Raw genomic sequence first — 26,488 nt, forward strand, 5'->3', positions numbered from 1 at the left:
ACGGTAGACATCCTGATACAGTGGCCCACGGAGGACGGACCACCTGGATTAACTCGAGAGTTGAATATTGACATTGTGAAGTTGTAAATTCTATGGAATTCGTTATAACGCCAGTTGTCGCACTCCTTTGGCTAGCTTTGAGCTTGGGCTTGAGCTTGATCTTTGTTCGCCGTTTTCGCTCCGAACACGTCGACCAAAGTGCCTACTAGGCCTTGCCGTTCGCCATTTCCAATCCTTGCTTTGGTCTATAGTTTGGAGCTCCTGGCCCCCTGGGGCTATGCCGTCAAGCACATGAGACGAGCTGAGAGTTGTAAGCTCGGTTCCCACTCTGGTCGAGCAGGTCGAAGTCGATCAAAAAAGGCCGAGCTACTCCTTCTTGGCCTCCGAAGTCTTTTGCGCCTGCTCTTGCTTGCCCTGCTCAGTAACATCGTCCTCGGCTTCCTGGGCCTCGCTCTTTGCGTCAGCCTTCTTTGCCTCCTTTTCGGAGTCGGCTGGCTTCGGCTTCGGCTTTTCATCGATATCCTTATCATCCTTGGGTGTCGAGGCAGCGCTCTTTTCGCCCTTGGCGTCGGCGGTCTGCTTGCTCGACTCGGCTTGCTCATTCTCCTCTTCAATGAGCTCTTGCTGTTCCTTCAAAACCTCAAGACGCTGTTTATTCGTAGCGGCACCTTCGGCGTTGTGGACCTCCAGTTCGATCTCGTGGAACAATTCTTCGGGAATGCTGCTCAGCACGGCTTGCAGAGCGTCAATTTGTGAATCGATCTCGCTGTCCTTGCCCGACGTGTACATGTACGCATTGCTGAGCACCAACAGTGTCGAGGGAATGTTATATTTCAGGCGGAGGTCGAGCCACATTTGCAAATCTTCTCTGAGCTTGCCCGGTGACATGCCATGGGTACGCAGGCCACGTGAGGCACACGCCATCTGGAGTTCGGGGACTGACAGTGAGTCGACGCCTTCGAAGGAGATGGCCTTGTCGTCACGCTTGATCTGGCGCATACGGTGACGGATCTGGTAGCGGAGCATGGCATCGGTGCCAAAAGTGTTGAGGTTCATATATTTGCACATCCCCACAAGCTGTGGTCTTGAGAGATTGTCCAGCGTCAAATCATCTTTGAAGATCTTGCACACTTTGATGACGTCTTCTTTGGACGGTGATTCTCCTGTAGCACGGACCTTCCGGAAGAATTCAGTAAACTCTTCTTTCTTTGCGTTGATGGCGGAAACAGGCAAACCGGTCTCGCGCAGGGTGTTTCGGAGGAAGGAAGAGACCTGCTTGCGCGTTTCTCTCAAATGAGCCGCTTTGGTCTCGCGGGACTTCTGGCCTTCATATGTCGACGGAAGGAGGTTGGGGAACAGTTTCAGCGCCACCGGAAGTAGGAGTTCAGCGAAAGGGACGATGACGAAAACCGAGAAAGGGACCAGGCGGCCCAAGTCCTGGACGGTTCTTTGAAGCTGATGCACGATCAGTATCTGCCGTTAAACGATCACGATGGTATATTGCTCACCTGTCTGTTCTCTCGCCTGCTGAGCTCATACCCAGCAGCCATTTTTAATGCGAGCTTGGATGAGATTTTGACCTCAGCTGCCAACAATTTGGTTCCATCCCAATAATGTTGGATCTCCTTTTTGATCTTCTGCCCAAGCGTGAGTTTCTTTGACTCTTCCCTTTTGGCCACCACCTCAGCTGAATTCTGCTTATCGGTCTGGGCGGAAGCGGCCTTTTCGGCAGCCAAATCGCCCAGACTGGCATTTTCAATCGCTCTGGTCTTTGCAGTTGCAGTCGCGACGGACTTGGGGACATGTAATTGCTCGTCCGACTTTTTCAATTCTGCAACCGAGGGGGTGGTTGCCGCTGATGACGCTGATTTCTTGTCCCCCCCTTCGGCCAATGGTTTCTTCGCCTCATCGATATTGAATCCCGGAGGAGGTCCGCTGTCGGTTCCAGATGACGTGGTTTCTGTAGCGTAATTTCTCTGAGGTAAAGCGATTGCGAGGGCCGACAGCTTTGGGGGCAGGTCTCGAGCAAAGCTGGACCGCAGAGCGTAGCCGGTCAGAGAGGAGGAGTGCAAAACACGGGAATAAGCTGTCCCTTGAGTCAGTATCAACCCGAGAATCAACTTCCACGGTCTTCCGTACATTGTATAAGTAGCCTCCTGGCTGCGGCATTGCTAACTATCCTGGGGCCTGAACTCATGGTCGGCTATGGAAATGAAGGCGGGCAAGGAGTAGCGATAATTGCAACGGGCCAGAGGCTTCAGGTCAGCGGGGTTTCAAAAGGAATGATCTCGGAAGGTCTACAAAAATGATTGATTAATGTGAAAATGGTCTGAAGGGTGAAAGGATCAGGTTGGGGAGCAGGCGAATGCATGACTTGAATCCAGACTTCAATTCACGTGTTTCATGCATTGCGATCGGTCCCTCAACAAGCACGTGACCCGCCGGACGCAGGGATCTTCAGGGACACGCCCCAAACTTTTCACACCAACGTCATGCAATGGCCATTGGGTATGCAAGGCTTTCAAGCTATGTTCAATGCTCAGGCGGTTACAGCCACATTCTGGGTTCGAAGGTACCGATGGTAGTGTCCTACTCATCGTTCCGAGGCTTCCGCTTTTCCACCAGGATTCCAGCGTGCATCACCTATGACATTGGCCTTGTGTCAAGGACCAAACCGTCGGATCCCACGTTATGATCTCTCCAGTCTGGTCTCCAGCGCCGCCGGCCGCACTTGGACTGCGATGCACACACGTAGAACGCAGGTTTAAATCACTCAAAATCAATCCGAATCACCGGTGCCACGTCCATTAACACTTTGCTTACCAGTTGAGCCTCTCGCTGACCCATCTTCCGATCCGTGACGCTTGCGTCTTTTAACCTCGGGGGACGACTCTGGCGACGATGTGTTACGCTGTCTGCGTGGGGCTGGCTCGTATCGCTGCATTGACCGTCTTCGTTTGTGGTGTCGGTGCCGGCTCGGGCTTCGACTTCGACTTGGGCTCCGTCTTCGTCGGGCGCTATATTCATCGGGACTGCGGCTTAGACGGCGGTCGTCGTGTGCATTGCGACCCCTGAGAATATCAGCGCGCTTGTTGCTGCGGTTGCCATCGGCAGAGTGATATGAGGAAGATCTGTGGCGACGTCTGTCACCCCTTCTGTAGTCTCTTCGTGTGTCTTGCGATCTTGACCTTGACCGTGACGGTGAATGTGAATGACTTCGCCGATAGCGGCGTCGCTTGGGGCTCGGGCTTCGACTATGGCTAGACTCGGAACGGCTTCTATTTCGTCGTCTTCTAGGTGAGCGTGAGCGTGATACATCAGAACTCGCTGGAGATCTTGTGCGTCTATCACCCGGTGATTTAGAAGTCCTCCTTGACCTCCTTGACTCCTTTGGTGGAGGAGACTGGGTCCGGCTCCGACTTCTTGTGCCCTGCCGTCTCCTCGAGACTGGCGAAGGGCTTCGTAGGGAAGCTGGCGTCTTGGACCGAGATCTGGACCGCGAGACAGATCGGGGAGCACGACGCGTTCGTGGTAGGGACGGCGACCTAGATAAGGAACGAGATGATGACCTAGTGGCAGAACGATTTCGGCCTCGGCCAGCGTCTCGCCCTCCTCTGCCGCGACCACCAGGAACGTAGGTATCGACGTCCCGACGCGGGGGAGGACCTCGGAAGGGAGATCGTCTGCGAGGCGGAGATCTCGAGTACCTTCGGGGACGGGAGTCATAACCTCGCCCACGCCCCCCACGTGGACCGCCTCGACCACCTCGACCACGCTCGGCTCTTTCACGCTGTCGAATGGCGTCAAGATCCACCTCGCGTGCTTGTTCCTGGTCTTTCCGATTTTTCGCCTCGGAAGCGGCCTTTTCAGCGTCAATCTAGCAGTATCAGCACAGTCTCGGCCACAGGCTACAGGTGTGGTACCTTCTCTTGCATGAGTTCCAGCTTTTTAGCCTCCAGAAGTTCTTTCGGGACACCCTGCGGGTTTGATTGAGCGCTCAAACACAGATTCCAGAGCTCTTTGCAAAATTTAGGGGTGTCCCTGTCAAGAAACCCGGTGAGCGAGATTTGAAGTGCTTTGATGTCGGGCTAGTCCTTGGTCAGCTGTGTTCATATGGGAGGTCTGTGCTGACGTACGAAGCGCGAACCCTCGAGCAGGTTGAAACATAGCTCGATCACCACATCATCCTCAGAACCAAGTATTTCGGAGATCTTGCCTGCAATCCACCTGGTTCAAGCACGTTAGCGACCCGACGTTAGCAATGTTCTGTGCTGCCAATCTCACCTTTTCATGACTTCGATGTTGACCTTCTTCATGTCGACCTTCTGATTGAACTCGGGTGGAAACTTTGTCTGCCGAAGCAGCTTTTGATCCACGGCGGTGGCCATGATGCTGTCGAGTTGCAGCAACAGGAGGTACAGTTGTGCTTCCGGACTCGCAGTCGACAACCATAAACCTCGAAAGACGAGGATCTCCGCAGCAGAACTTTCGGTAACAGTCATGGGGAAGGTCAAGCGAGCTCGTTTTGTTGTGTTTCAGCCTTGTCAGCCTTGTGATTCAATTGATGCAAACCCCTTCACGGCACGACCTCGAGGTTCATGTGGCTAAAGTGTATGATCACATTCAGTGCTTCCGCATCCACGTCTGGCAAGAATGATGTGGCAAGGCCACTGGGCCTTTCCTAGTTCCATGACCTCGGGTCCGTGCAAGAGCGACCAGGTGTCTGTCAGTCGCACCACCCGCGCTCTTCCATCGTGCTCCGTGCAAGTCGGCTGCTACTGATGTATTCTCTCCTGCGCCAGTATGCCACTGCTATGCATTCTTCCTCACATTCCTTCAACATGAGTAATGAGCACATCATGTCCGTGTGGGCGCTCAAATAGACGTTATTCTCCTCATTCCACGGGCCTGGGTTGGCCCTGGCCCGAACACCCTGCCTGCGAGCACTCCTTGAGTTCCCTGATTCTAGGTCCTCTCGTTGACCTTGAATCCATTGAGCCACCGAAGGGTGAAAAAGAGCCGGCATGTCTACCCTTCCGAACAGTGGAGAGCGCCGCTTATGTCTGACAGGCTTAGGACTTGCACAGACGGACCATTGAAACTCGGAGGAATAGCCTATTGAAGCGCCACGAGCTTCAGGTCGGGGCGGCTCCGCCGGCTGTATTGGATTCGATCGCTTCCTTCGGAGCCGAAAAACCGTCAGTTGAGGCGCTCGTCAGTCGCTTTGAAGAAGTAAGTAGATCCGGTGTCCATCACGACTCTGGCTAATCAGACTAGAAAGACCGCCTCAGTCGAGCCCCAACAGTTCCTTTTGAGCGAACACTCACTAACCCGGCACCAATCCTCCGCGAACGTTATTTAGCAGCCGTTGAGTCGCAGAAACGGATATCCTCCAGCTGTTGTCCTAACAAGGCTATCTCTCAGCACAGGCCTGGAGAAGAGGAGATACAGTCCATCGAACAAGCCATCAGGAGCAAGCTTTCTGCAAGCTCATCGACCCCTTCTCCTGCTCTGCGAGCCTCATTTCCCGACGTTGCTTCAAAGCCATCACGCATCAAGGTCAAAGTTTCTGCACAGTCCATATCGATCATAATCCCGGAAGGTACAAAGCTTCCCATTGTTGCCACCGTCGAAGCTGCAGGCCATATTGAGCTCGATACTCAAATGTCCGCTCCGCAAGCCGGGGAATCAGGTGAGGCCAGTGGCATTCATACCGGCAAATCGCAATCACGACGAACAAGCCGGCGCAATACCATATCAGAGGGTTCTGTGAGCCAAGCCAGCGAGAACCAGGCGATCATTTCGAAAATCAACTTGCCGTTCCTCCCAAACCGTGGGAAAGGCCGACTGAACGTTTCGGAGGCGTCAATTCCTGCACCCCAAAGCTCTGACATCTCTGCCCAAGGACAAGTCTTTGTTTCTCACGAGCACCCCGGTGGAACAGTTGTCGAAGCTTTGCACGATCGTTCAGAGAGGTCGAACGAAGCAGTGGAAAGTACACCTGGAGCCAGCGAACCGCCGGCAAAACTACCGAGAGACGAGCACTCCCAGCCTGTCGATACACCCTCTGATCCAGGTGTCGCTCAAGAAACTGCGCCTGACGACCCGAAAAAGGCTTCCATGCCAACCACAAGACCCGGCGTGCCCCTATTCACGCAATCAGAGAGTGCCGTCGAGATCATAGCGGAACCATTCGCCGGGTTTGGACCTAGTCAGGCGCGTTCGGTCCCTGCAATCAGGATCCACAGACCTAGTGGCACGGTTATGGCCGCATCAGTAGGAACAACAGCTATGAACAGCGCCAAGGTACCGGCCACTCCTATGCAGTCGGCACTTGAGCAAAGTCCCGCGGCTGCGGGCACTGCGCCGGTCAACACCCTTTCGACGACGGTAGCAGCTATCCCAGCCCCCACCAACCTCCCGGTCGACCCCTCCAACGTGAGCAATGCGATCGGCGCAGCAACGTCTGCTGTATCACTTCCCAGCTTGCCTGTGAGTGGCAAAGTTGGCAAAAGAAAGAGGGTTATCCGGAAAACACGCAAGCTTGTTCTCAGAAGGCGCCTTCTGGCCATTATCATTGGGCGCGATCTTGCCAATGTTGTCCATCCACAACTCAACCCAGGTGCCAATGTTGCTGGCAGCGTGCCCTTGCCTGTCGATGGACCAAGTGACTTGGTCAGCAGCTATACGAGCCGAACCGAGCGCAAACGAGACTTCCGCCGTCGCCAGTTGGACCAACGGATTGCTGCTGCCAGAATCCATGCAGAAGCAGAGGAGATTCACCGGTGCCGGATATGTCGAGGGCTGACGAGGACGATGTCTCTACGACGTTATCACCGACTTCAGCTCAAGAGAGACCGACCTGACATGAATACCTTCGACAGGCGTGCGACGGCCATGAGTCGGGTGGCGGTATTCAAGTGCAAATGCGACAGACGACTACTTGGGGTTGCGAATGAGGTGGCAGTCCGGGATGCTGCGCCGACGCAGCATTTGAGAGGTCCGGCTGCCATTGAGCCTCCTTTGTCTGGAGTGGAGGCGGCCCAGCAGCGTTAAAGATTGACCGGAGGAAGGCATATTATTATCGCTTTTTAGATTTGCTCAAGTGCAGTACTGCGTACATACTGTGTAGGCTCATTGTTAGTGGTGCATGTTCGACTCGAGTGATTCCTGGCTTCTGCGCTAGACTATCGGCGAGATCTGCTCAGAGCCGCCAGGACCTCGTCGACATCCCTCCCCGCTTGCTCCAATTCTGGGTCTGGGCCAGTCTCAAGATATTTCAACTTGACGTCGTAGTGCAGTGATATCAATTCGTTGGCACGTTGAAGGTCCTGGTCGTCGCGTCGAGTATCACGTCCTGACGAGTGTGCCGACACGTCCTCTGACTTCTTTGGTGCTGTTGTGTCTGCTGCCTCTGCTTCTGTAGGCGCTGGTGGCTTGACGAGAGCGATGGCAGCCTCGTGTGACTACAGACATGATTGTTAGCACCTTTGGTCGTGAGTGGATTGCGCAAAGGCTTGCTCACGCAGATGGTGAGGGATTTGAGATCCGAAAGGAAGGCGGCAATTTGCATCTTTGGCAACGTAAGACGAGCGATCAGAGTAAACACCGTAAATGTCGTCGACGATGGCCCACTTTCATATGGTGGGAGTGAAAACAAGTGAATGTGAAGTCAGGATGAAGTGATCTACTTCGAAGGGATGCCCAATGATAATCAACGAGTGAGGGTCCCGCGCCGAGAACAAGACATCGTCGTTCAGCCTCTCGCCAAACCGTAGTTATTGTGCCTCCCTTCACCACAAAAGCTGGTGCTCATAATATGAGTACCATTCACTGTTTTCGAGTCATTATACAAGGAGTTGAGCGAGCTAAAATCTCCATCCCTTGCGACAGGGCAGGAGGAAACCAACAACTGACTTCATTCTGAGCAATCATCTCCTCCGAAGTTAATTACTTCTCACCACCTTTCAGCACCACGTCGATTCGCAAAACGTTGTGCGCAGAACATGCATTCTGTCCTCTGGGCCGGTGTTGTTCACACAGAGAGAGCCGCTTTCCCAGGCAACAGGCGAGTCTAGTACATGAGCCGGGTTGGAAGTCCCTCGTTCGTGGGGCTCATCGCATCTCGTATCTAGACATGTAGTACGGTACTCCCAAGCATTATTCTCCGCTGCGTGCGTAGAGGTCACAGACCACTTGCCGCCGCTTGCAGGTACTCTCTCACCTCATCGCGGCGGCGTCACTGTGTTCCTTCTGCCAAGGGCAGCGACCTCGGCCGCACAGTCAAACGCATGCTCGTATGCCTCAGCTAGTTGAGTGAGAGCTCGGACATGGCGTCGTTTGTACGAGCTCGAGAGCACAGAGTGAGACCGTTCCTAATCTTGTATTGCCCAGGATAACCAGTAGGCCGCAACATCCAACTTGTAAGACATCGTTCCAAGGGAGAGAAAGTTTTGAGCCAGCACTCGTATTGCGGTGTCAGAAGCGATGATTCTTCCAAGGATTCGAGATGTCCTGACATTCTCACGCTAGATACCATGCCCACAGCCCAGTCTACGCCCGAAGCTAAAGCAATATTGCGGACATCCATGACGACAATTTGAGGACAAGTCCCTGCCAGCCTGGCTGATCCAACATGCAGCTCTTAGGAAGGGCTGCAGAGAACCAACAGGGCAGGAAGACACCAACAATTGACTTGTGAAAGCGTGTTCCCTGCTTCGCCTACATCCCCTACAAGGCCGTATGCATGAGGCGCATCCGGCAACGAACACTATTGGCCAACAACTATCCTCAGCGAATAATCTGAGCACAATCGCCACACTGCAGGATGACTGGTCTCGTGGAGATTTTCAGAATCATTGACCCCCAGTCAGCCTTTGCTTTCACCGTCACACCAGTGGTGCCGTCCAAGACCTTGGGGTCCGGTCGGGTCGGTCCAGGGTGAGCCTCATCGTCGCGCCAAGACCGTGTATTGCACCACCTGCCCGATTCGTTCAGTCCAGCCCTAAAACCTGGCAGTCAAACTCTTCCTTTGATGAGCGGTCGAACTGAAGCCCCCCAACAGACCAACAACGGCCGCTTCAGTCCGCAATTTAGACATCTACAATCGCCTCCATACGTGGGTTGCCCTTGTCTGCTGCGTATCACCATGTCGCGCCTGATGGAGCTCGACCGAGCAAGAGAGCCATATCCACCTGCCTATACCGGACGAAATTGGCAACGCCTAGATAATGCATTGTTGACACATCATTGGAGCGAACTAGTCCGGTGAGTACTCCGTAACCACTTCTGCAACCCAGAACCCAGCATGTCGAAGTCTGTCCCCTGCTTCAATTCCTCCTGCTCAGCCTTGTCACTTGTAGTAGGGCCGCTGACATGACTCCCGGGTGAGATTGTCCGAATGAATTTCCATCGCGGCCAATACCAAGGCCCAGCAACCGTCGTCCTGTGCTTGTTGGTGGGAATTAACGCACTAAGCCCTATCGTCAGGCGATCTGGCGTCGCTCCTGGTGCGGGTGATCTCCCACATGTACGACGGGTTATAAGTGTCGTCGTGTTTCGGAAGACGTTATTTGCCGCACTGTCGGTGAGTATAACGACGAGAATTTCTCCGTGGTCGTGCCAGTTTCGGTTATCAAACGCGGCGATGCTGAGCATCAAGGGCATCCCAGTGGTCCCTATCACAGCTATGATTCGGCTCGCCCCAAAACCTCGTCTGAAAGGTTAGCTTGGGGCAGTGCAGAATCGGCCGACCAGATTCTAGTCCCACCAGTTCGCTGCAGTCATGCGGGACCATGTCTTGTGTCGAGAATGTGGAAATTGAAGGAACCATATGCTCACCACACACGTACACCCCCCAACACAGATGGCCAGCTCATGAAGGAGTCGGCATTCCCGCGGGTGTCCATTTCAGGACTGTTAGGACATGACGATCTCGGACTCCGGTGGTCGAGAGGGCCATCCCTGATAGAATCATCGAAGGGGCCAAGTCGACGACAAAGACATGGTGCAAATGACTCCTCTGGAAGCGGGGACCGTGGGTAATACATGCTCAGTCAGAAAGGGGCCAGAGGATGGACCCGAGGAGTTCCTGCTGCCATGGAATCCTTCGCACATCGGAAAGAGGCCTCTGACGGGCGACAAGGCGCGGCGAAGGCTCCGTTATACTCCATACTCACCTGGTCAACAACGGTGAGAAAGAATTTTCCGACTCGTGGATATGTGTACAGCAAGTCTCGATACGATACCTACCTCCCTGTCAGAGAGTGAGACGTCATTACAAAACCTTTCAGCCCCCTTTTTCGCGGTGGGTTTTTGGAGCCTCGTCGCCGCCGCCGCCGCCGCCTCGTCCGCCGTCAGGTTGTTGTGACTATGACTAAGCTGCCGGAGTGCTAAATTGTGGTCGACCGCGACCTGCTTACGGAGGACTGCTGTGCAACGGACATGTCTCGTACGAGTATACGGACGGAGGCTCAACTGACGTGCATTGATCCTGTCGCCACAGTGGCACCGCCTTGATGACATCGGGGCGCAAGGTATGTACTCGTACACACGTATTGAGAATAGCCCCGTTGAAAAATAAAACTGGGGACGAGGCTACCGTTTCGCTCTCGCCAAAGTGTTGAGGCTGATAGAAAACATCCTTTGCGTGACCTTCCTCTTTTGCTTCCCGACGGCTGCGTCGCCCGTTTCACTGGACGGTTCGAGCTCGACCTCGTCCCAGCGCCGGCACGTTTCCATCCGGCCATCAAACGCGCCATCAAGCGCGTAGCCAGGGGATCCACGAGACCCAGTACCTAGTATGTAAGCAAAGTCCCCCCCGGTGGGCCTGGATCGGCGATATAGCTTCCTGCCGGACACATTCTCTTAATGGCTTTTACCCACAACGTGCACAGGATCCCAGTACGAGTACTCCGTAGTCTCGTAACATTTTCCTTGGGGCCGTTCAAGGATCCCTTCTGACGTTTCGTAGTCTTTATTCCTCCTGGTGGAAATGCACGCCGTAAAATGCCCCGCTGCGTCGGGACATCTCTCACGGGTATGGACCATGGGTCCGGATGCGGGATCGCGATCTACATAGTACTGGATACGCAGTCCTGCCCTTTCGACGTGCCCGCTTGGCTACCTACCTCGTACACACCGCACGTACCGAATTCGTCGGCACACGGGACGGGATGCGTTACGGTGTATCTCAGCCGAAAAGGGCATCGTAGTACTACGTCCGGAGTATTTTCTCATGCCTTTTTTTCTTTAAGTTTTGCTCCACCCAATATGCCCCCCCCAGTACCCAGTCCCCGGTACCAGTAGCCGGGTATTCTTGTCCTTCGAGTACACACGGCAGTACGGAGCACTGCACCCAGTACCCAGTACTGTGCGAGATGCCGTGCACGAGGGGCCTCCGCCGGAAGGGACGCTCCCCTCCGGACCCAGACCGTCTCCTCATTACGCCCCAGCCAGCTCCGTCCATACCCGACCCGTCCCCAAGCACAGCACCGCACAACACGTCAGTGTGCTCTGCGCGAGGGGCAAGTACCCTAGCAAACTCGGAAGCAAGCCCCAAGGAGCCTCGAGCGGCGAGCACGCCTACCTAGCTAGACCCGGAAAATGGTTCCCGCTACCGTGTCCAGTACTGGGCACGCACATACGAGTGCGGGAGACAGTACGGAGTACTGCAGTAGTTTACCATTAATTCAGTCCGATTTAATCCTCCCTGCTGGAGAGGGAGAGAGGCCCGTCGGGACTGGACGAGCATATTGTGTACGGCTAGAAAGAGACCACACTGAGCTTCACGGTCAAGTAATTCTTGTTCAGAGGGGGGCATTCCGGGCTACCGAAGGGATTAATGATCAGCCCAAGCCTCGGGGTTGTATCTTTGTACACAAGTCGCTGCTTGCTGCACAACACGCAGCACACAGCACGCAGCACACGGCAGAGCGAAAGGGCTGGCATTGGCGCTGGCACTGGCACTGGAATTTACCCTGATCAAAGCTGAGGATTCTTCTGTTTATGTGTCGAAATTTTGGCTTCCACCCTTCCTGTGGTATCCTTTCGCGCATATAGTCCTTCTGCTCGCACGGGTTGCCTGGTGCTGGCCGCCCGGTTAGCTGATCGCTCATGACCCGCGCCCACCCACGCAGCCTGCCGTTGCGGTCTGTTTCATGGCTGCCAGTTTGTCAACAGGAGTCACCGTGCACTGGATAAAGACAAACTCAGCATACATGAGGCAATACAAGGCAATATAACACAAGGTAGGTACTTAGGGTAAGTAACCTGTACCGTGTATGACACAGCACGTAGTAGGAATACGCCGACGCAAACCGTAGTGTTTTATCCAAGGACGTAGGATAGGAGCTGTGTGAAGTAACGAGGTATCCTCTGTCCTCGCGGTGTCACTGATCCGTTGTATACGTGTACAGTACGGTAAATATTGGTGGTGCGCGCGTGTATAGTACCTGTTTAGTGTACGAGTGTCAGGACGAGTACCTACACACTTCTAGATCGAGTATCTTTTATTCCTTCGAGATCTTGCGTATACGCTCACTCACTTCTCACTCACTGAGCCAGTCACTCACTCCCAGTCATCTATTCATCTATTCATACCTGCCTCCTTCTATCGTCCCTTGAAAGAGTTTGTGTAGCTGTCCCGCTACACAGTGCGGAGTAAATACTACGCGACCCACGCTCGTCTGTACCCGTACGACCATCGATCGACCAGGCCGTGCGAATGTACCACTTACCGACAAAACACTCCGTCCCGTGTTCGAATAATACTTACGGAGAGAGTATTTCGTCCTCGGTCCTTGATCCTCGTCCGTCGCATTACTTGAATGAGAGACTGCCTCCCCGACATGAGTAATCATACAAAGTACCGCGTATATATATCATTTTGCTTATACGGGTATTTATACGAAGTAACGCGTCTACATCAACTTCCCTTGACGGATATTTATACGAAGTACGGAGTACCTCATACGGAGTACCGGTCAGGTCGTCACTTGCGTTTCCATGTACTTTGTACCGTCACAGTAGGAGGTTGAGACAGAGACCCCCAGCCAACGTCAAAGTCAGTGGTGTGGTTGTGCGAAGCAACGGACAGAGCGCTGGACACAGGACGCAGTAGGCACGCACATATACAGGTGGGTAACTGCCAGGCAATGTATTGTATTGTATTGTTTTGCAGCCCTGAGCTAAGCTGAGCTGTACGAACTGAGGTACATACCTACTGTACTGAGGTACTCCGTACTGTACGGCGTACTCCTTTTCCACCACGTTACCTTACTTTCATGCCGTCCGTGTACCTACTTACCAACAGCCTGCCGTCAGTATACGGGTACGAGTACTGTACAGTTCTCCGTGTTTCTTTCGCACATATTTCATTCGTTCTACCTACTGTGCAGGGTTTCTCAGCTTTACTTTCACTTTCACCTGTCCTTGCAAGTCACACACGTCCCTCCCCTAACCACTGTACATATGTGTACATGTACATGTACATGAATATGTACTCTGTACGACTCTCCACTGATCTTGATGTTGATCTTGATACGTAGCCGGGTCTCCCAACCAACTCTCCGACATGACTCTAGAGGACCCGTGGCGGTACTGCATCTACTGCTGCTGCTGCTGCTGCTGCTGCTGGTGTAGTCCCCGTACATAGTCTATCGCGTGAATCGGTCAAACGAAACACGCTACACAGCCAATGTGGGCGTGGCTACAGGTATGCGTCCAGTATACTCTACGAGATGGCAAGAGTCATGTAGAGCGTACGGAGTCTTTGGTAGTTCAAACAGATTCACAACATCCCTGGTAAGCAAAAGAGGGAGCGAGGGAGCGCCGCGCAGCTCGTCCACTACCATGCATACGTGACCGCTCGGGTCCATTCATTTGGACAAGACCACGAAAAGACAAGAGTACACACTCACGCACGCACGCACGCACGCACGCACGATATGAGGGTCATTTCTATCGCTTCGTGTTGCACAGCTACGACTACCGCACCATAAGGTACTACGTACCTAGGTAGGCTTGGACAGACTCGAGCTATCCTGCCGTACGGCGTGACATGACACGACACGATATGACGCGACAATACACTGCGCTGCGCCTACAAGCGTATCCTCATGTATCCGAACTCGTGCAAATGGCCCAACGCAGCTCAACACTTCCTTTGCATTGTTGGAACTTTTGCTGAACGGCCATCCATACCATACAAGCAGATGGAAAAGTCGCGGACACTGTGCCAAGCAAGCCGGTGGGTGGGCTGATTGGACCTACCTACCCTTCGGAGCGATACTGTAGACTTTTCTTCTGCCAAACTGTCGGAATCTGTATACCCCCTGTACCTAGTCTGGAAGACTTGGAAGAATGTTCAAGTCCGCTAAGTCTCATAAGAACCCAAGACCAAAAACCAGCCACTACGGCGAACCAGACCTGGCACGCAGAGTCTAATCTCGCCTTGCTTTGCCAGCACATCTTCCCTTGAGCCCTGGTCCGCACCTCGAAAATCCAATGCCTAGACCTCCAGTCTCCGAGAAGCACCGAGAAGCTGGCGCACCCTGTCATTTGTCCCCTGTGACGGCCAGAAAGACCGCGCAGTGTGACACGATTCTGGCCGGAAATTTCCCCCTCTTGCGGGTATCAAAGGTCGGCAACGCGTCGACGTAATGAAATCAGCGCAAACATGTACTGAGCCATGGGCTACAGTTCGACGACCGCTGCACCTTGAGCCGCATCCTGTACGAGTACTCCCCTCGGGGAGCTCGAGCGTCGATTACTCATAATTGAGTCAGATTGACTTGTAAACTTGGCCGAGAGCGGCCATCGGTCTGCGCGCCCATCACTTCATGGCGGGAAATCGAGCCGTACGACGTCGAGTTGGCAACTCATGAGACCCCCCCAGAGCATGCAAGGTGGCTGCCAGGGGAAGGAATGAAGAACAGCTCGAGCAGCAGCGCCGGTCCTTCGTGGCACCTTCCCAAGCCTGACTTCGTGACTGCGTCAATCCTTCGTGCTCGGGCCTCGCTGCTGCTCTTGCAGCATTTCCAGACTGCAATGACGAATTGGGATGTTTAAATTCATCCTCATACACACCACCGCCGGCTAGACGGACCTGAATGAGCGCAGGTCCCGTCGATCAGCACGTCTAGCCAGCTCGGTGCTGGATCTGCCCCGATTTCACCGGACGACATGCCATATTCGCCTTAGATCAGTATATCATCAACACAGTGTGCAAGAAGCGGTGGATGCGACGAGGGTGTCGGAGAGAAGAAAATCTGCACCATGGTCGACCCAGAACAAGAGCGACGAAGACGAAAACGGCCTGGTCAGGCACGGCAGCTTTGTGGGACCGCCTTCGCATCCTCCAGAGGCTCGCCGGTAATGTTCTCCTACCGTTTTTCATCTTTGCCGACCAAAACTTTACGGGGGAAGCGTTCCTACAAACGTCAGAGTTGTGACTAGCTCGCAAACAGGCAATAATGAAGAGAAAGCAGCTGCAAGATGACAGAACACAGCTTATGACATAGGAGCCGTGCATTCTCGGATAGGAACGTGACGATGTGAATGGTATGACCATGGTCAATATCTGCTTGCCAGAGTCTTTCCCGAGTAAAGCGTCTTCACCCATGGCGGTGGTGGAGAGATGTAAAGCTTCTGGGCCCAGGGCCAGAATGGTGCCATTTGCTAGCCTTGCATGACGGTCCATCTTTTGCGACCCTGGCAAGCTTGCTGCCGTGGTTGTATTGCATCTTAAACAACACTTCTCTTCGTCGGTGAAGACTCTCGATTTCTTCACTTGACACTGTTACATTGCAGCCTGTAGGCCGAATGCATGGCCTTGCCTTTCCGCGTAACGCGCTGCTGCGTCGCGGCGGACGAGTCGATGCCACCGCCATTGGCAAAAATCGACACTTTGGCTCGATCCGGAAAGGGCGGCCAGACTTGCAACGTCTGTGGCTGGGTATGGATCGGCCTGTTGGCATGTGGTCCGTACTCGTAAACCCTGCCCTCGGATTTGGGATTCCCCAGCGCAGGGAAATGGTCGGATGGCCCTGCCGAAAGCGCAAGCTATTGGCGTCCTGGAGACGAATCAGTTGCTGACGAGGGCACGGCCTAATGCGTTGTGCGGCACTTCGCGAGCAGATATCGTGGGTTGAGCTTGGCACTGTGGTGAGGCGCTCCGAACTAACCAGGACCGTCCATAAGGGAAGATCCTGGCCCGTTTCGCAGCGGTCATTCTGCGGTTTTTCCTGCGCCGGGAAGTTGTCTTTGGCCAAAAGAACAGCACCGAGCTCCTAAATTAATGTCATGCTGGTCATTTTCCGATCCGTCTCTAGACCTGGTGTTGATCGATCTCAGAGCAAATCGACGGCACCTGTCGTGCAGTGCGAAGTTTCAGAGGCCCCCTGATGAGATGGAGAGGTAAGCACTAACGGGCGGATGAGGGGTCAACGAGGCCATGTCGTCAGCAAGAAGTCGGTCGTTGTGGCTTGTTAGTTTTCGTGCTCTCTGCCTTCCTGGGTCTGGTCAGTATGGCAGGGAAGGCCGTCAAGAGCGACAGCCAATGGGCAGCCTCGTCGGTCATCCTGGATGATAGCGAGCTGCGCGGCAGCAGCAGACTGTGGTTCGCTCGTTCTCTAGGGGCGTGGCGTGATGCAATAGGTTCGTCGCGGCCTGGTGACTCGGGTTGTGATGGTCCTCGAGTCGTCGACTTTGCTCGCTGATGCTGCGCGGCCGAGCGGGCGAAGACGTCTGTACAATTCAAGAGGCCAGACGCCCACTTCCACTCCACTCCCCATCAACCTTGGACAGATGAGCAGCTAGTCTTCTCATGACCATTGCCAGGACGGGCATGTATCCACAGACGGTCCGAGGCTCTGCCAGGGCCTGGCATGAAGCTTTCCTTGCCCGTGACTATCCTGTATTGGCTAACGAGCACGACCCGTGGTCTTCATTGGGCACAACCCTGGGGCGAGGACCTTGCCGACTGCATCAAAGGGTGACTCGAGGCATGGATACGTTCCCACCGGCATCTCCATACACCTAGAATACGTATGATAACATCAAGGTACCCCTATCCTGGCATGATTCATCGTAACAAGTCGTAATGGCGGATATGGGCAGCGCCTTTTCTAATCCAGTGTCCGTGATCTCTGTACCGAGCCCGGTCCGGCGTACTCCTCTTTTGGATGACAAATGGTAAGTGGGTGTGGAACACAAGAAAGCAGGACGCAATGAATAGTGACATGCTCACACCTGGTATCGTCGTTAACATGGAATTGATTGAGAAATCTGACGTCAAATGGGTATCACTGGGGCTCCCTGTCTTTCCCCTCTTCAAACACAGTCCAAGCACCTCGAGACAATCCTGCGTCATGGACGCGGACCGAACGAGGCCTGTAGCGCCACCTTGTCGTGCATATGACCGTTGTAGGCATAAAGAGAAAAGGCCTGTCCGATTTCTCTGCATGGCACAATAGGAGGGTCGACCACCGAGTACAGCCAACAGCTGGGATTTGACCATGGCCGTGGCGGCTAGCCAGATGAGCAGACGGAAATGCTGGGATCGGCAGGCTCGATCCTCTGCGCACGCCTGCAAGACTAGTGATTGGCGGCATATGACCCTCCAGAGAGGAAACTCCAACAAGAGAGGGCGGGGTTGACAGGCCGCCAGGCAATCCTCGAGCTGGTTAGCATGCTACCCTGCACCTCGGGTCCTCCCGCCGGCCATAGATATGAGTTGTAACCCTCGACGCCCTGACATCCATGCAAAATGGAGGGGTCTTTCGAGCCGGATCCCGACGAAAGGAGCCACCGCTCACGTCTCGTCCTGGGCTTCGTTGATCGTGGCACCACCCATGGGCCGTTCTGGGAGGCTGCCGGGTCCTCGTCCGGGGCTTGAGTCACTCCCAGTTGGTGATATCCCAGCAAAATCCTGGGGGACTTCCTCGCGCAAGCATACATTTTCCAACACGTTGGTCCACTTCCCACTCTGTCCAGCATGACTGTGTTTGAGGTGCTGTCGAAAGTGATCGGCCCGGAAAAATTTCTTTGCTTGGTTGCACTCACCAAACTTGTGGACGTTGGTGAGGTGGTCAATCCGGCGATCCCAGTCGGGTTGCGGGAGATTGGGGAACTCCTCTCCACAATAGCCGCAGACATCGGCCTGAGGACCAGCTGAGCCAGGCGGTGTGGAGGCTGGGTGAAATGCTGCCTGATAGTTCGAGATAGCCGCACATGACCAGGAGTGACGTCGCAGATGAAGCGAGTTCTGATGGCGCTCTGCCTCGTTTTTGTTCTTGAAGCGGTTGTTGCAGTACTGGCAGGTGTACTGCTTCTCCATTTGGTGTGTTCTGGCACAGAGCAGTCAGCAAGAGATTGGCGAGTGCGGGAGTTATAGGTTAAGAGGAAAGCGAGAAGGATAGGGTGGGGCGCTTAGCGAGTGTCACCGGGTCGACTTACCTCAAACCTTCTTCGGTGTCGAACTTCTTGGGCTTCTTGGGGCAGCAATCACATATGAAGTAGTTGCCCACGCGCGTAGCTGGAGGGAGCCTGGAGTCAGACATTGCAACGTGTGTAGATAGTTTGCGGACCGCGGACTTGGTATCAAGGAGAGACTGAGTAGGCCGTGTCCTGGATGGCACAACTGACGTGGCAGGACTCGAGATAGGCTGAGCCGAGGTTATGTATGCAGGCTGCGAGGCAGGGTCTAGCGGTGATTGTCGCTCGAAGGAAGAGATACTGGTCATGCTACTGCCGGCAATTGAAAGCGCAACAGACGACGCATAGGAGTTGTGTCTGACACTCGACGCGGTGGACGAGACAGATCCGTGCTTGGGTTGATAATATCTCGAGCCTGGCGAGCGTGCCGCCGCAGTCGTAGGGACTTTGTGGTGGCACACTTCTGCTGATGCGTCGACACGTGATGGGGACTTGTCGTCCCGAGCCACTTCGGATGGGGGGGACCCAGCCCGACGCTTCATGCCCTGCTTGGAGGATCGCCGACCCACCTGCTGCTCCTGCGGGTCGCCGAGATTTAGATTGCGGAACGTGCTCCCATCATCGCCTGCGATGTCGGATTCTGTCTCAGCAAAGAATCCTGGATCGTAGCTCCCCCGGTACGAGCGGCCTCCCAGGCTGGCCACTTCATCGTTCCCCGGTGCGGCACCGCCTATGGGAGGCAAACCACCCGCCCGAGGCTGAAGGAACAACTCCGGGTCCAACACGAGCGAGTTCGCAGTGCTGTCGATAGAAGGACTACGATGCTCCATGTTGTAGTCCCGCCAGCCAGGGCGCGAGCCCGATGAGATGCCTGCTGAGACCGGACTCGTGATCCATTTGGACACCGGATCAAAGAGGGCCGAGGGAAGTTCATTGGCTGACGGCAATTGGACTTTGGAGTCCACAGTCTGCAGCGAAAGTTGTGAAGCATAAGACGGGCCTTCGGTTGAGCCTGAACGTTGATGTTGGGGTGGCGAATGGGACTTCCCAATCTTGGACAACAGTCTCTGGTCGTATGCCTGGGCGGAACGGTCGTAATTGCGCTGGGCCAGGGGAACCTCTCCTTGTAATCTAAAATAGAAAGACTCATCAGCCTTTCCATCCTCTTTCGTCGGTTGCCACTTGCGGCTAACGGTCACGGGGGCGCAACTTGGCCCCCACGATACAATACGCCGGAATCCCACAAACGCTCGTCACGGGAATTCGGGGCCGTCATTCCATACGGTACCACATCGCCCCGTATTGTAACGGGCTGCCATACCACCCCGTATTGCGCTGGGAAAAACACAAATAATTCCACGAAGCGTGCCACGCACGGCTGACTCACCTCTGATTTGCCAGATTTGGAGAGGGCGGTTTTCGGCCGCCTGCAGGTACCGGACCGCCAAACCGCATTTCTCCCTGGGACGGTGATCTTACTGTCGACACGTTGCTGCTCCTGCGATGGTAATTGTCGTCATCGATGTCCATGTCGTCGTCGGTGTTGTCATTGTCGTCGTCGCGGGCATGTGGCAAGTGGCTTCTGGATCCTAGGTAGCTGCCGTGAAGACTTGAGCCTGGCTTGATCGGCGCCAACTGTCGCTGGCCTTCGAAGGGATAGTTGTTGGCCCACTTCCACGCCAGATCTACACCATTGGCCAGGTCGTCGTTGTAGGCGGGCGGCGGCAGTGGTGGAGGGACGTCGTCGAAGCGTATGCCAGGTATCACGATGGGTTGTTGAGGCTGAAAGGAGTCGTCAGAGGTTTGCGAATTGGATCGAGAAGTACTCCGAGGTGAGGCAGGTCTGGCTCTGTAGGCCGACAGCGGTATCCGCGACCCCGCGGCTCCAGCGCCACGGATATCCATGCTTTCTGAGTTGGGACCTTCAGCGTCACTGCAACATCGGACAATGTTGGGAGGCAAGATCGCTCAGATGCGTGGTTGTACCGCACTTTAGTAGTCGTCCGGTTCCGAGGATTTGAATGTGGCAAGGACGTGTAACTCCTTGTGGTCACCTCGTGTGGGATGTGCTCTGCCTTGGGAATCCGCCTGGCTTAGCCGATGCACATGTGCCTGGACGCCCCGTCTGCTGCAGTTTATGTATGTAATATGGTGAGAAGCCGACGGCTAATTCTCTCAATTGGTCTTGCTCGTCGTAGGTCGTAGGTCGTACAAAAGGGTGGTGGCGCCCTCTATGGTGAAGGTAATGTAACAGTCTATATCGTCCGGTGAGAAAAGGTACAGGGTTGTTACAGCAGTTCTGGCGGTAAGGACAGGATGTAGAGCGGAGAGCAGTCGGCCTCTCCCTCTCGCAAGGTGGGTTGCGGTAGGATAAACACAGCAGGATGTGAGAACCAGTAAGAGCAGGTCTTGCAGGATATGAGGGACGGCTTAAGAGGGGTTGGGTGACCGGGCCGGCGAGCCACGATCAGGCGAGCAGCAAGTAGGAGGAGGAGGCATAGACATGCTGCATCAAAATGAGGTATGCGGTGTGAGGCGTGAGGTATGATGTGAGGGCCGCTCGCCTACGCTGATTTCTCTGCAGGATGCAGTCTCGCAATGTCACTGGCCCCTCGAGCCGGTCGTCGTTGGCGGTCTAAGCGAGCAGGAAGAGGAGGGTGCAGTCGTGTTCTTGGGATCGACTGCAGACACCGGAGCAAGTGTAGGGTACGCAGGAAGGACGAGGTGAAGGATGAAGGCAGAGGGTCAGGATCGGAGGAGGAGCTGCAGGAAGCAAGACTTCATCACTGCGAATACTAGTCAGTGTGGGAAGCGTGATGGATGGCAAAATGGCACGCTCCAACCCTTGAAGCTCCACGGTTCTTGTCAAAGTCAGTCATGCAAGTCGCAAAGCCATGCGATTGCGCCTCGTGGTGTGCTGCAAGGGTAGGGCTAGGGTAGTGTAGGCGCACCAGGCAGGTCGGCCAGCTAGGCAGGGGAGACGGTGGACAGCTGAATGGCGCCTCGGGTGGAGCGCATACGGTAGCCACAGACGCAGCAGCAGGGCCGTTCGAGGGGTACGAGTGCCAGAAAGCCTAAACGGCGAGGCCTAAGCTCCAGAAACGTAGCGGCAGGAGGCGCGGGCGCAGGTGCAGGTTCAGGTTCACCATTATTCACGTTCCCGTTGATCTGGCTGTCTGGGCGGGCGGGCTTCAGCCCTACGGCACGCAGCCAGATCGGCGTGGGCTTCTAGCGCAAAACAGAGTAAAGGCTGCATCCGTCCCGAGGGCACCAGGGTGGTGGGGGTAGCGTTGGGCCTTGCTGGGCTAGACTGGGTGGCCTGTGAGCTGGTCGCAACCCAGGGTTCTGCGGCCAATCTCGATCACGCCTGAACGACTTTGCGACTCGTACTCTACCCATCTGTCCAGCCGATGGAACCTCGGCGCCGACGGCTTGTCTACCCAGCACTCGTACCCGGTACTGGGTGCTTTTCCTCTTCCTTGGCTGTTCCGTAATTGCAGGGCACCAGTCTACCCGCTTCCTCGCGCGCTGCGACACAGAGGTGGCGGCCACGGCGCTGCAGGCTGCAGTGCCGTCCGCAAAATTTTCTCCTCGTTCTCCCGTGCCGTCTCATCTGCGCATGATGAGCCTTACACACGACCGGCTGAATCCACCGGCATTGATAAGCCCAGACAGACGGAAGGCAGATGTCTTGGGAGGGTAAAGGAGCCAAGAGCCATGGTAATAGTGGCTGACGGTGCGAAACGGCGTGAGCTGACCCTTGCGCTTCTCAGGGTCGGTAGGGCAGACCTGCTGGGTACTGGGAACCAGACATGAAGGCGACAGGCCAATGAACCCGCTGCCATCCTCCGTCCGACGAGCAAGGACGAGACCCCTGCAAAGCTGCTCGGTTGCCCCGCCATACGCCGTCCCACACCTCGACGAATCGCTGCCGGGGTCGCGGGACCTCCCTGATGAGTCTCTGAAACCACCAGCCGGCCACCGACATGGCGTGAGCCTGCGAGGCAAGCTGATACGCGTGCTATGATTCGCAGCCATCGCGGCGCAAGCTGGGATGATTGGAAGATCCTGACACGAGCATGGTCAAGTTGGCAAACACGGCATCAGTCTGACCGCAACTGAAATAGAACCCGCCAACCCAATTTTACTCCGTATTGGTCATGCTGCCAGCCCTCCGTTGCTCTAGATGCGCCCAAGCTGAGCCTTATGACCACGCCCGGAGAAGGTGAAAGGTCTATTGGAACCTTGGAAATGGGTGCTTCTCGGGAGGCGCACTTTCTTACATTCGCCTTTCGAGTATTTGCTGCCCTTTTTGGCACCGCATCCTTCACGGTCTCCCTCTGTGTCAAGGTCAAGCCACGGCGAGCATTTGGCACGTCGCCGGGCCGATTGCTGCATGCTCGTGCATGGCTACTGCAGAGCATTCCCCGTAGATAGTTTAGCTCCGCTTGGATTTAAAGAGCGCAGTGTAGACGCTCGTCGACGCCTCTTCGTATGCTCCTCCACGTCATAGGCTGAAGGCGCGCTGACCAGGGGCTGGGAAAAGCTCTAGAACCACGAATCAAAGAAAGTCAAAGTCCACAGTCACGGGGCTTCTCTTCGCCGATGTGTCGGTAACATGCCCCTCGAATAAGGACTGAGTCCCAGACACGAGGATACTACTTTGTCGAGCATGGGCATCGCTGAATTCGTATCCCATGACTAGTTGATTCCAAACAACCCGCCATGATGAGTGCCGAGACTCATCCCTTGCCTCCGTGCCACATAGCGGGTTCAATCTCATTGTTCGTGGAGCACTGACGGTCACGAAGGTCTACTGGGATACGGTGTCATGGATGCCCAGGAGGGATGTTGCAGTGCCGCAAGTGATGTTCAGTGGTTGGCGCGAATTCCCTGCCCTACGACTTCCTTGCTCTGCCCTATGAGGCCGATCGGAGCGCCTTGCAGATTCAAAACGTCGCCTTTTGTGGCTAGTTAGTGGGCAGAGCGGATGTGATTAGTTGGAATTTGCTGCATACTCTCCGCCGCTGAATTAGGCATCTTGTGTTCTCTGGACCTCGCTTGACCTCGACCTTCTATTCGCTGCATGCGCGCCTCTTTCTCGCAATATTCGGTGTGCTGGGTACTATGTACCTCAATGCATTCTGATCCAACGAGCTCGGCCCAACGCGCTTCCGAGATGACTGATTTGTGCTTTGGCGTTTGCCAGCTCTCTAAGGATCTCTAGATCTAAGGATCTCTAGAAGAATCGACTGCAACCTGGTCATTCGAAGATGGTGGTGGGCATGGAAACCTCGATCCAGGAGCCAGAGGCGACAAGCCTGCTGCGTCCCATCGCCCCATCGTTCGATGGTCTCGTACTGAGTAGTCATTCTCGGCCGAGGATCCGACTTGTTTTCGGGCCTGTGGAGATTGTTTCGACCACCCAAAGTGGCATGGTTTCGGAAATGGTGGATCTGTATGGGTAGTGTTCTGCCTCAAGAGCCGACAAGGCTGATTACCGGGGTGGTTGACTTGCTCTTTGCGGTGACGTTGATGAGGTTCTCTGGCAAGTGGCTCTAAGAGGTAGTCGGCTCGTGGATGACGTTTCCAGGCCACTTACTCGTACAACTCACCTCCCAGAAATGTAAAGATGGAGCCTGGCGTCGGAGCAAGAGTTCCAGAGATGGGCAAACGTCCGGGTGAACCTTTTGAGAAGTCACATTCCGCGCTAAGGGGAGAGGGATGAGGAAGCGGGTCGTCGACCGCTGAAACGGCTGCTGAGTGGCTGAAAGAGCAACGGGTAGGTATCCAAGATCAACTCAAGTCATGGAGCAGCACCATACCTAGCCTTCAGTGAGTACATTACTCGTACCGACCGCTACCCGCACAGGGTAGACTGTGGGATCGATCCTACTGACGTGGGAGGCTACCCCTCCACAACTTCCGAACTGCAAGAATTCCAGAGCGACAGTCTCAGAACCTTGAGCATTTTATCGAAACTCCATACATCGCAAAGAGGGCATAGTGGGATACCCAAGGGTGGGATGCAACCTGCGGCAAGCAGATGATTTCGAAACCTGCGAAAACTTTCCACAGTACGTGCCGCTGTTCGTCTCCAAGGTCCATTGTCCGGATATGACCCAGCAGATCATAGGGACAGGAGTTGTACAGTAAACTCATCCATCCCCACAGTACGGAGTATGCGGTCCTCATACCCAGTACCCATACTGAGGTATTACTCGTATCTCTTTCGTCGAAAGGGAAGGTGAATTAGCCCAATAACGATCAGTACCTCGGTTGATGCTGAGTACCCCTCCTGCCCTACCGGTTAATGGCATTTAAGCATAATTCGTGTGGCTTATGACGTTCACTTCGGACGGACTCCGTATTCAACGCGGGATGCAACTTACATGCCAAGCCGCCGCACATCACCAGCCACTGGCGCCTCACGGTCTTGGCAGTAACCGAGGCTCGTCAAATTTTCCTTGTCGCAAGGCCGCCATGTCTTTCGAGTCATCGACCAATCTCATCCACAGGTCGCAGTCGTTGATTTAATTTTGAAGAAACCGAGCCTGAGTCAACACAACAAAGGGCCTCCAGAAGTCTCTCATCGAGAGTGCCGCTGCGAAACAGGACGAGACAGAGTTCTCAAGCCCATTCATCAAACCATTCTCCGAAAGGGGCAACCAATTCTACCCCTCGGCCGCGGCTTCCCTTCACCGCCTGTGCTCTCTGCGTTGGGCTGGTTGGCCTCGGGCTCGGCGGCTAACATTTGTCGTTGGATCGACCTTTAGCCCTGCAGATTCCTGCTGTGGTTCTGCTGGAGTGACAGCCTCTGGAACACCGATCTACCGTACACAGGGTCCGGGAGCCAACATGGACGTCCCAACCCTACCGAGCAAGGTGCCGGGCTATGATCTTTACATCGACGGGTATGTTACCGAACCCCAGCACTCAACATCTCTCCAGCCGCTCGGGAAAAGAAAAAGAGCATGTGTCTCTCAGCTTGCACCAGTCCGTGCCCGATCAACGACCGTTGTGAAGATGCAGGCGAAAGAAGGGTCTTGACGTGATTCTAGATTTCAAGCTCTACGTCGTCCCAAGATCCTGCAAGGTGCCAACATCACCCACGTGGTCTCGGTCCTCGACTGGAAGTTCGCGAATAACTGGGCTGTGCTGCGTGGGTTCCAGCATCTACACATCGCTCTCGATGATGTCTACGACTCGAACATCCTGTCCTTCTTCCCGCAGAGCAACGCCTTCATCCACGAAGGTCTGAAGCACTCCAGGTCCAGTAAATCCGCGACCTCTGACGCCGCGTCCAATGATGCGAACGACTCCGGAGTCAATCCCTTACCTGGCGGGGTCCTTGTTCACTGGTGGGTCACTCATCTTTTCATGTTTTCATGTTTTCGTCTTTGGTGCTTTGTCTGGTCGATTGGCCTGGCGCACAAGTGAATGGTACGCTCACGCGAGTCATGACTAATACTCACCTCACCTGGGACCATCATACCTGGTTGCCTGGCTTGGTTTCAAACGGGCGTGGTTCCCTTGCATGGCGCTGTTCGCCACGACCACCGAACACCTGACCCATCCGATCCACAGTATGTGAGACAAGACCTTTGCGCGCGCAACCGCATCGGACACGCCGGTGGTGCCGTACTTTTGAACAATACTTAGCAGCCTTACGAGCGTGGGAAAGCAGGCCAGAACCGTCATGCGGCCATTGATGACCATTGATGAAGTCCGATCAACTGCCCCTTTCGGGGGGGTCTTGGCCGAAGGGGCAAAGCCTCTTTTGGGGTCTCCCCACGCTGAGATTCCACTTCTGCGTCAAAGTCTCGCCACTTTGGTTGTGTAACCCTTTTTGACTGCCCTAGGGCGCGTTGGGGCCATCTGAACTGGTCGCATCACTATTTCCGGCAATGATGTCGTTCGACCGAATATCTCATCTTGCCACATGCAATCCACTTTGCCCCGATCACGTGGCTCCGTCCGTCACGTGGTAGGCTGGACATGTCGTGCCGCCATCATGTGGGTGTATTGATTGCCAGGCCTTGGCAAGAGCAGA

The 26,488-nt window shown here is 54.8% G+C and overlaps 6 protein-coding genes across 6 annotated transcripts; 2 read left to right on the top strand and 4 right to left on the bottom strand.

Moving 5' to 3' along the window:
* Positions 1 to 366: 366 nt before the first annotated feature.
* G647_04968 (uncharacterized protein) lies at positions 367 to 2,197 on the bottom strand (the record flags this gene model as incomplete). Its single annotated transcript, XM_008729304.1, has 3 exons — positions 367 to 1,455; positions 1,509 to 2,086; positions 2,140 to 2,197. The coding sequence occupies 3 exons, from the start codon at positions 2,195 to 2,197 to the stop codon at positions 367 to 369; spliced, it is 1,725 nt and encodes a 574-aa protein (XP_008727526.1).
* An 842-nt stretch (positions 2,198 to 3,039) lies between these two features.
* On the bottom strand, positions 3,040 to 4,388 carry G647_04969 (uncharacterized protein; the record flags this gene model as incomplete). The annotated part of the gene is made up of 5 exons (XM_008729305.1): positions 3,040 to 3,707; positions 3,772 to 3,877; positions 3,924 to 4,088; positions 4,137 to 4,227; positions 4,285 to 4,388. The coding sequence occupies 5 exons, from the start codon at positions 4,386 to 4,388 to the stop codon at positions 3,040 to 3,042; spliced, it is 1,134 nt and encodes a 377-aa protein (XP_008727527.1).
* A 1,276-nt stretch (positions 4,389 to 5,664) lies between these two features.
* Positions 5,665 to 7,056, top strand: G647_04970 (uncharacterized protein; the record flags this gene model as incomplete). Its single annotated transcript, XM_008729306.1, has 1 exon — positions 5,665 to 7,056. The coding sequence occupies one exon, from the start codon at positions 5,665 to 5,667 to the stop codon at positions 7,054 to 7,056; it is 1,392 nt and encodes a 463-aa protein (XP_008727528.1).
* Positions 7,057 to 7,187: 131 nt separating this feature from the next.
* G647_04971 (uncharacterized protein) lies at positions 7,188 to 7,573 on the bottom strand (the record flags this gene model as incomplete). The annotated part of the gene is made up of 2 exons (XM_008729307.1): positions 7,188 to 7,466; positions 7,526 to 7,573. 2 exons carry the CDS (start codon positions 7,571 to 7,573, stop codon positions 7,188 to 7,190), a joined length of 327 nt encoding a protein of 108 aa, XP_008727529.1.
* Positions 7,574 to 17,812: 10,239 nt separating this feature from the next.
* G647_04972 (uncharacterized protein) lies at positions 17,813 to 20,340 on the bottom strand (the record flags this gene model as incomplete). Its single annotated transcript, XM_008729308.1, has 3 exons — positions 17,813 to 18,347; positions 18,457 to 19,566; positions 19,823 to 20,340. The coding sequence occupies 3 exons, from the start codon at positions 20,338 to 20,340 to the stop codon at positions 17,813 to 17,815; spliced, it is 2,163 nt and encodes a 720-aa protein (XP_008727530.1).
* Positions 20,341 to 25,293: 4,953 nt separating this feature from the next.
* Positions 25,294 to 25,875, top strand: G647_04973 (uncharacterized protein; the record flags this gene model as incomplete). Its single annotated transcript, XM_008729309.1, has 2 exons — positions 25,294 to 25,349; positions 25,497 to 25,875. 2 exons carry the CDS (start codon positions 25,294 to 25,296, stop codon positions 25,873 to 25,875), a joined length of 435 nt encoding a protein of 144 aa, XP_008727531.1.
* Positions 25,876 to 26,488: the final 613 nt, after the last annotated feature.

Source organism: Cladophialophora carrionii, assembly GCF_000365165.1.
Source record: "Cladophialophora carrionii CBS 160.54 unplaced genomic scaffold supercont1.4, whole genome shotgun sequence".
Classification (NCBI taxonomy): Eukaryota; Fungi; Ascomycota; class Eurotiomycetes; order Chaetothyriales; family Herpotrichiellaceae; genus Cladophialophora; species Cladophialophora carrionii.